The 9287-nt window shown below is 40.2% G+C and overlaps 1 protein-coding gene across 1 annotated transcript; it reads right to left on the bottom strand.

Annotated features, from left to right (window-relative positions):
• Nucleotides 1–318: 318 nt before the first annotated feature.
• LOC131937949 (class E basic helix-loop-helix protein 22) lies at nt 319–8091 on the bottom strand. Its single transcript, XM_059295739.1, has 2 exons — nt 7579–8091; nt 319–2103 (listed from the first exon to the last, which is right to left on the bottom strand). Exons 1-2 carry the CDS (start codon nt 7695–7697, stop codon nt 1605–1607), a joined length of 618 nt encoding a protein of 205 aa, XP_059151722.1. The 5' UTR covers nt 7698–8091; the 3' UTR covers nt 319–1604.
• Between the last annotated feature and the right edge of the window lie 1196 nt (nt 8092–9287).

The raw sequence follows: 9287 nt of genomic DNA, 5'->3' as shown, positions 1-9287 counted from the left end.
GAAGGAAATCATACAACTTGACCAACCCAAGCTAGCCAGAATCTAGTCACTAACTTGTCAGTTTTCAAGTTATGACATTGTCAGTTGCCCGTCCACAAAGCAGTTTCTTCCAGGCATCTCTTCGGGGAGGCGAAGCCCCCCCCCCCCCCGCATTTTTTTAACGCCCCTTCCCCCCCCCCCCCCGCCCCGAACGAAATGAAATTTATATAATTTAGATAGAAAATATATACTTTTAACAGTGTCCGCCCCCCCCCCTAAAGAAAGTTTACCGCCCCCCCCCCCCCCCGAAGATTTCAAGTGCCCCCCCCCCCCCCGGAGAAAAAAGTCTGGAAGAAACACTGCCACAAAGTTGTCTAGCTGTGATAACTGACATCACGTAGCTGTGATGTCTGACATCACCTAGCTATGATGTCTGACATCACCTAACATGACTGAATCAACTCAGCCAACAGTACGGCGACTCGCCGAGTTTCTCAAGGTGCCACAGAACGTCATCAGTTTGTGAGCAAGTCCAAATGTGACAAGATGATCTCCCTTGCTGCAGGTTGGCCGAGTGATCGCCCTTAGCACGCGCCATTGATGAAATAATTAGGCCGAGTTTTGCAAGCAGAGTGGGCCGCTTACATACACATGGTTTATATCCAGGTTGGGGGGGGGGGGGGGGTGCCGCTGGCACGTGATGACGAGGGTGGCGATGGGGGCCACGGGGTAGACGTTTACAGCAATTGAAACTTTTTTTATGATAACATTACCAGGCGTGTATGGGAACCCCAGAGGGGTGGGGGGGGGGGGGAATGGCGTCAATTGAATATCTCTTGAGGACATCAGGACATCTTTGTATTTGTCCCTGACCAGTTGTTTTTAAATACTCAATTTTTACGTCTGTGTTCATCTGTATGCTTGTGTGCGTGTATGTGTGTGCGTGATTGTGTGCGTGTATGTATATGCTTGTGTGAGTATATGTGTGATTGTCTGCGTATATTTGTGTGATTGTGTGTGTATGTGTGTGATTGTGTGTGCGTGTATGTATGTGCTTGTGTGCGTGTATGTGTGTGATTGTGTGCGTGTATGTATATGCTTGTGTGCGTGTATGTGTGTGATTGTGTGCGTATATTTGTGTGATTGTGTGTGTATGTGTGTGATTGTGTGTGCGTGTATGTATGTGCTTGTGTGCGTGTATGTGTGTGATTGTGTGCGTGTATGTATATGCTTGTGTGCGTGTATGTGTGTGATTGTGTGCGTGTATGTATATGCTTGTGTGAGTATATATGTGTGATTGTCTGCGTATATTTGTGTGATTGGGTGTGTATGTGTGTGATTGTGTGTGCGTGTATGTATGTGCTTGTGTTCATGTATGTGTGTGATTGTGTATGTGGATACGTGTCACTGTGTGCGTGTGTATGTGTTACTGTGTGCGTGTATGTGTGTGGTTGTGTGCGTGTATGTGTGTAATTGTGTGCGTGTATGTGTGTTACTGTGTTCGTGTATATGTGTTACTGTGTGCGTATGTGTGTGTGTATGTGTGTGAGTGCGTGCGTGCGTGCGTGTATAACGCTACAGCGCTGACACATGTGTACCATATTCTAGAACATTCTCTGCCCCACCTACTGCACGTCCCTCTCCCCGGGGCGACTGGCGGCTCGTGATGGTGAGGTGGGGGGGAGGTGCTGGTAGGGCAGGGCGTCCAGGCTGGCCAGGGAGGTGTGGTGGTTGAGGTAGGCGATGATCCGCCTCATCTCCTCCAGGGCGTGGGCCTGCATGAGGATGTAGTTCTTGGCCAGGAGGAGGGTGGCTATTTTACTCAGCTTGCGGACCGACGGGCTGTGGGCGTAGGGGATGACGGACCTCAGCTCGTCCAGCGCGTCGTTCAGGTCGTGCATCCTGCGCCGCTCGCGTGAGTTGATGTTCAGACGCACGTGCTTCTGGCCGGTGGAGGACTTTTTAGCCCGGGCCTTGCCGTCCCCCTCGTGGTAGTCTTGTAGCCCCCCTTCTATGCTGGCGTCGTCGTGGTAGCGGGGGTGGTCCGTCTGTCCAGCAGCCTCGCCGTGCAGGGCGTCACGTGACTGGCGTCTGCTGGTCTCGTCATCGCTGCTGTCCGGGTCGCTGGCAGAGAAAAAAAAAACATTTAGGCGGGAAAGTCATCAAACAAGATGAACGGCCGGAGATATTGGTCAGCTTTTTGAAATTACTTTTTTTTTTAAAAATCATGTTTAGTCTAAAGCAGAGTTTTTTCCAGGCACCCCCACCCGAACAAAATGGAATTTATATAGAAAATATATACTTTTAACAGTGTCCGCCCCCCCCCCCCCCGAAGAAAGTCTACCGCCCCCCCCCGAAAATTTCAAGTGCCCCCCCCCCCCCCCCCCCGGAAAAAGGAAAAAGAAGTCTGGAAGAAACACTGCTTGTGTCTGTTTGTCTGTGTGTACGTAAACACTATAACTTGATCACGTTTAATTACTTGGGGGAAATTTCATTCAGAAGTATAAAATCAAATTTGTAGTTTTCTATTAATTTTTGGGCGATTTCCGGGAAACCAAAGTGGTACTTACTATACTTCCGGTTTCTTAAAAGCCTATAACTTAAGTACCGGATAAGTTAGATGGTCGAAAATTCGAATAAGTAGGTATTAGATAGTATGCGAAAGTGCCTTAAAAAATGTCCGGTAACCGGCTTATTCTACTTTACTCGATTTCCGAAGGAATACATTAACTTGAGTACTGTTTCAGTGGTTTGACGAAATCTCATATATAAGTATAAAATCTTATTCTTGGATTACTCTCAAATTCGATGGATCCCGAAGAAAGTCTACCGCCAGAACGAGATGGATTTTATATAGCAAACATACACTTTTACTAGTGTCCGCCCCCCCCCCCCCCCAAAAATGTTGATTTCCCCCCCCCCCCCCCCCCCCCGGAGAAAAAAGTCTGGAAGAAACACTGAATGGACCCAACCGAGATAACTCTCAAATTTATTTGAAAGGCCCGATTAATATTTTTAAAATTATGTACGAAGTTATTAAAATAAATATGATTATAAAAATCTGACTAATTTTTGTTGGACAAATAAAGATTGGATATAAATCTAATTGATATTTTTATTATTTTTTGGCAAGTAAATAATTTTTAAAAAGCCAAAAACAATTTTTTTTGCTTATTTTTATCAAAGAATTTGAAAACAATAAACCGGTAGTGATCTCCCCTAAACTTTCTCGAATATTCTTATATATGTAAGCCCTGCTAGGGGGGGATACCTCAAAATCTACCCTACCCTTCCCTAGGCTTATCTAACTAATCTGTCCGGTCAGTGCAACCGTGGTAGAACCCACAGTGGTTAAACCCTAACCTTAGTCTAAATTAAAAAAACAGAAAAACTTTTAACAATTTAATAAAATTTATTTAACAAAATAATAAATATGGAACCAAAAGTTATTATAAAAAAACCAGAATCTAGATCTAGACAAAACACTCAAGACATACAAAACAAACAGAACTCAACGAAACAAAACACCCAATCTCGGACCACCGTCCATACACCACATAAACGTGACACAGAAACTCTTCAACACACAGGCCTCGACATTCCAGCCGAATGTCCCTCCCTGTCGACGCACCACATTCACGAACAAAGAAACCAATACTAGGCCTACGAACAAAGAAACCAATGCTACGCACAAGAAAATAGTCCCTAATACAATAATAAGTAACATTCAGGACATAAAGCAAAGTGGAGCAACAATCCAAAACAAAGTTTGCATAAATAATAACATTAAAATATAAACAAGACACAATAACCAGGCTACAAACCATTGTAAAATCGAAATCATATCAGCGCCTTAATAGCGGACTACTTAACTAAAAACCACAACAATCCTCAAAGGAACATAAAAAGCGACATTCGCCTTCTTAGTTACAAATAATTATAATAACAGACAAACACACTCCAGCCGCTCACATATAAAACAACAGGGGATGGTAACTGGGGATATAGTTATGATTTTTAATCCATTTTAAATACTGAAACTTTAAAAAATAGAATAGAATCTCAGTAAAAAACAATTGCGCACCAAGCGAACGCCTAATAAAGGTGTGTATAATAGTGCGCAATAGTATTAGTACTTAATAAATTTACATTAGTTTTTTGAGAAATCGGAAGTAGCGTAAATTACTACTTCCGGTCAACGGAAATTACTCAAAATTTAACAGACGGTAGAGAATTAGATCTTTTACTTACATGTGAAATTTCATTTATCTATCTGAAATAGTACTCAAGTTATAGGCTTTTGAAAAATTCAAAGTAGAAAAAGTACCACTTCCGGTTGTCGGAAATCGCTCAAAAGTTGATACGGATCTACGATTTTGATATAATACTTATATATGAAATTTCATCAACCTAGCTGTAACGGTACTCAAGTTATCGTGTTTACACACGGACACACAGACACACACACAGACACACACACACACAGACATACGGACAAGATTGCAAAATTATGTTTTTCCGTATCAGTGAGGTGTAAAACGTCGAGATTTGTAAAAATCTCGATTTTTTTTTTTGCACGATTACAATACTTTCTCTATACTACGTATATAAGAGAAAGTAAAAATGGCTAAACTGAAAAATTGTATCGGCATAATTTTGAATACAAATTACTATTAGTTTTTTCTATAAAGAGGGTTTATAGAACATCTCTAACGTAGTTGCTGTCAAGAAAATCAATGTTTGTCTTACAAAATATAAACTTTAGGTTAAATAAATCTAGCCTTAAACAATAAATCTTTTCACCTCCACTGGATTTGCAAATTTGATAACATCGACTCTTAAATTTATTGATTTTTTTTGTTGTTGCTTTGCAAAATCTACAACAAAAAAAAACCATCATGATTTTTATCCATGTCAACAATAATGAAGAATGGATTCCTGTCAACTCGGTCATGTCCATCAGATGTTTAATTCACTTTTCAAAAATTAATCAATACTCCTTCATAAAATACTCATTTTTTGCTCTATTATGTACACATTGTTTACATTCAATCTATGCGCAATTATATTCAAGTTTAATTGTAGTTTATTATTATGTATTTAAAGGAAATCATTTTTTGTCTCATTTTTACTTTCTCGTATACGAAGTATAGAGAAAATATTGTAATCGTGCAAAAAATAACAACCAAAAAAACAATCGAGATTTTTGCTAATCTCGACGTTTTACACTTCCTTGAGTCGGAAAAACATAGTTTTGCAATCTTGTCCGTATGTCTCTCTGTGTGTGTATGTGTGTGTGTGTGTGTCTGTGAACACGATAACTTGAGTACTGCTACAGCTAGGTTGGCCAAATTTCATATATATATATATAAGTATTATATCAAATTTGTAGTTCTGTATCAACCTTTGGACGCTTTCTGGTAACCGGAGGTGGTACTGTTGTTCCGGTTAAGGCCAATAATTTGAGAACCGTCCAAAGAAGGTGGAAGAAAGTTCACATATAAGTATTGTATTTGTATTCGCATATTGTTTTTCAAATTGTGATCTATTTCCAATAAGCGGAAGTGGTATTTGACTGGGTACGCGCTGACTTGAGTATTGTTTCATTTAAGAAGTCGAGATTTCATACAATAAGTATAAAAGTTAATTACTGAGTCATCTTTAATTTTGTAGTGACCTCCGTAGCCGGGAATTCTACTTTATTTCTGGTTTCTAAAATACCAGTAATTTAAGTACCGTATCAGTTAATCAGACCAAATTGTATACATAGATATAAGTAATCTCTTGATTCTGTCACATTTTAAGTGATTTCTGGTGACTGAAGGTAGTACTTTACGCTATTTCCAATTTCTCAAATGTTTTTCATAAAAAACGTTTTAATAACAAGCTTTTATGTACGAATGCACTAAAAAGTAGAAAATAACTTATAGACTACTATTTAAATAACTATAAAGAAAAGCGTGGGCTACTTTAGTATCTATTGGATACCTTTACTAATGTTTAGGAAGAGACCCACGCTTTTCTTTATAGTTATTTGAATAGTAGTCTATAAGTTATTTTCTACTTTTTAGTGCATTAGTACATAAAAGCTTGTTATTAAAACGTTTTTTATGAAAAATTTTTTTAGTACTTTACATGTTTTTATTTACAACAGAGTTTCATGACTAAAAACCATTACGCGCCTATTGAACGTGATGATGCGCTGTTGAACGTACGTGATGACGCGAGTGGTGTGGTTCGATAAAAATGCCTACTACTTTGGTTACAATTTTAATTAATTCATAAAAAAATTAATTAGGCATCGAATTAAGTCAAATTTAATTTCAGATTGCATTGTCTTCATGTCTTGACCAACGTACCAATTACGAACCGTATCTGTCAAGTAGAAGTGCCTGTAATTTCGCTTCGGCGTTTCGATCTAGCATGACGACAGACAGTCGACAGAGGGAGTGAGTTAAATAAAAGCTTGTAAAAAAATTCATAAAAAACGTTTTAATAACAAGCTTTTATGTAATAATGCTCTAAAAAGTAGAAAATAAATTATACACTATTATTTAAATAACTATAAAGAAAAGCGTGGGTCACTTTAGTATCTATTGGATACCTTTACTAATGTTAAGGAAGACACACACGCTTTTCTTTATAGTTATTTAAATAGTAGTGTATAATTTATTTTCTACTTTTTAGTGCATTATTACATAAAAGCTTGTTATTAAAACGTTTTTATGAATTTTTTTTCAGTACTTTACATGTTTTATTTACAATAGAGTTACATGACTAAAAACCATTGCGCGCCTATTGAACGTGATGGCGCAGCTATTGAACGTGATGACGCGTGTGGTGTGGTTGGATAGACATGCCTACTAATTCGGTCCAAATTTTAATTAATTCATAAAAAATTAATAAGGCATCCAATTAAGTCAAATTTAATTTCAGATTACATTGTCTTCATGTCTTGACCCACGTGCCAACTGTGAATCGTTTCGGTCAAGTAGAAGTGTCTGAATTTTCACTCCGGCGTTTCGATCTTAAATAAAAGCTTGTAAAAAGGTAAGCAATGTTTCCCTTATAAAATACTAATTGTTTTATACACACGCTGACTGCGTTCAATTGGTGCGCAAATCTTTTTTTCTACTCGTTCTATTCTATTTTTAGAATGCAAGTATAAAAATAATTAAAAAAACATTTCTAAAGTCCGGTCGGACTAGACGTGCCATCCCCATTACTGTTATATCAATATATAGGCCTATATGCGAGAAAGTTATATCAATATATATATGCGAGAAAGTTACATCAATATATATGCGAGAAAGATTATTTAAGCTGTTATATCAATATATATGCGAGAAAGATTATTTAAGCTGATATATCAATATATATGCGAGAAAGATTATTTAAGCATCCAATTAAATAAAATTTGCATTGGCATCGGGTCTTGTTTAAAAGAAATTGGTCGGTTAGAAGTGGTCGAAATTTTGCTCGTCAGTTTCGATCCGTGACGATAAAAGCACGAGGAAACTAGTTAAAAACGTAAAACCACTAAGGCCGTACTATATGTAGTAGGACAGGACAGTAAATGTAAAGACCTGTCTACACTACCTGTAGTCGGAGTGCCTCGAGTCTTTGGACGAAGCGATACTGTGGGCGTACTTCTCCTGTTTGGCCTCGGCCTGGTAGCAGGGAGGCACCAGGCCAGTGGAGAAAAGTCTGGGGTCCATGTCTGCTGGTCGTCTGCTGCTGGCCGTCTGCTGCTGGCTACTTCATGGCCAATCTGGGCTGCCTGCCTGCTATTCCAATCCCGTCTTGTATTTAGCCTCCACTAGGCAATGATGAATCTTACACACAAAAACCAAAACAAACGTAGCTTCCAGAAATGGCTTTAAAAACAAATGGCCAACAAAATGGCTTTAAAAACAAATGGCCAACAAAATGGCCTGTGAAAACTGGCGTCAGGAAGAAACGTGGATAGAGAAGGGAGACAAAAAAAACCTGATCAAACAAGGCCGACAGCCCGTGAAGGATTAGCACAAAAAGTGGTCGAGCAAATCTAAGATATCCTCCTTTCTTCTAGGCGGTCCGCCGACTGGGCTGAGCGGGGTCCTGCTGGCCAGATCAATAGCGGTAACCAAGACGAGGGTTACAAATCACTTTTGGAGTTTGGAGGGGACAGAGACAAGTGTTCCAAACGCCTCTCATTCATTGGCTAGCTCCTTCAGCGGTCGCTGATCCCGCGGGCAATTTATCAGCTTTGGGTGCGAAGATTGTGTTAGCTGTGAGCCACGAGTGGCGTGCGCCAAAACGTGCTACCGGGTAGCCAGAAATTGAGGGGTGGGGGGAAAGAGGGGTAGGTAGAATAAAATCTTCTAGAACTATCGGGGGGGGGGGGGGGGGAGGTAAAATGTTTTTTTTCAGTTTCCTTCGCCGTTTTTCGTATTCTTTGTAGCCAATGGAGTCCCCGTGGGGTAATTAAGTAGCGAAGATAGATTTACAAATACTGGCTCGCGTGATGGATTAGCGCTTTCATCAACGTTACTTGTCAATATCAGTTAACTGCCCTGTATGATGCCCATAGAGAAATAGAATATGCACAGAGATAACCATGTTACCAATTTTAATTATTGGCACATTTACCTCCCCTTAACCCAATGAACGACCGCACATAGGCATTACACTGGGCTTCAACGGTTCAGATAAAAGCGACTAAAATAGAAATAATGACATTGTGATTATTTGATTGAACTCACTCTGCACTCCCATTTATCAATATCCACTGCTCCTTAATTTATCATCTACAAAACTCAATAAATATTATGGTAGATGTCTCCCTCATCACCCATCCCCCCACAGTTACTGAAATAAATATTTTTGAGGCTACCACCATCTCACCACACCCACCATCTCACCACACCCACCATCTCACCACACCAACCATCTCACCACACCCGCCATATCACCACACCAACCATCTCACCACACCCACCATATCACCACACTCACTATCTCACCACACCCACCATATCACCACACCCACCATATCACCAACTCACCACACCCACCATCTCACCACACCCACTATATCACCACACCCACCATATCCCCACACCCACCATACTACCACACCCACCATCTCACCAGACCCACCATCTCACCAGACCCACCATATCACCACACCCACCATATCACCACACCCACCATATCACCATCTCACCAGACCCACCATCTCACCAGACCCACCATATCACCACACCCACCATATCACCTTCTCACCACACCCACTATATCATTACACCCACCATATCACCACACCC

Source organism: Physella acuta, unplaced genomic scaffold (genome assembly GCF_028476545.2).
Source record: "Physella acuta isolate Inbredline_101_S28 unplaced genomic scaffold, ASM2847654v3 ptg000225l, whole genome shotgun sequence".
Lineage (NCBI taxonomy): Eukaryota > Metazoa > Mollusca > Gastropoda > Physidae > Physella > Physella acuta.
This window is presented reverse-complemented; position numbering and strand designations above follow the sequence as displayed.

Excerpts from the sequence above, each read along its gene's own strand:
- LOC131937949 (XM_059295739.1), bottom strand. The coding sequence starts at position 7,697 with ATGGACCCCAGACTTTTCTCCACTGGCCTGGTGCCTCCCTGCTACCAG. Across the intron at positions 2,104-7,578 it reads TCGAGGCACTCCGACTACAG|CGACCCGGACAGCAGCGATG; the intron begins GTAGTGTAGACA and ends TTTCTCTGCCAG.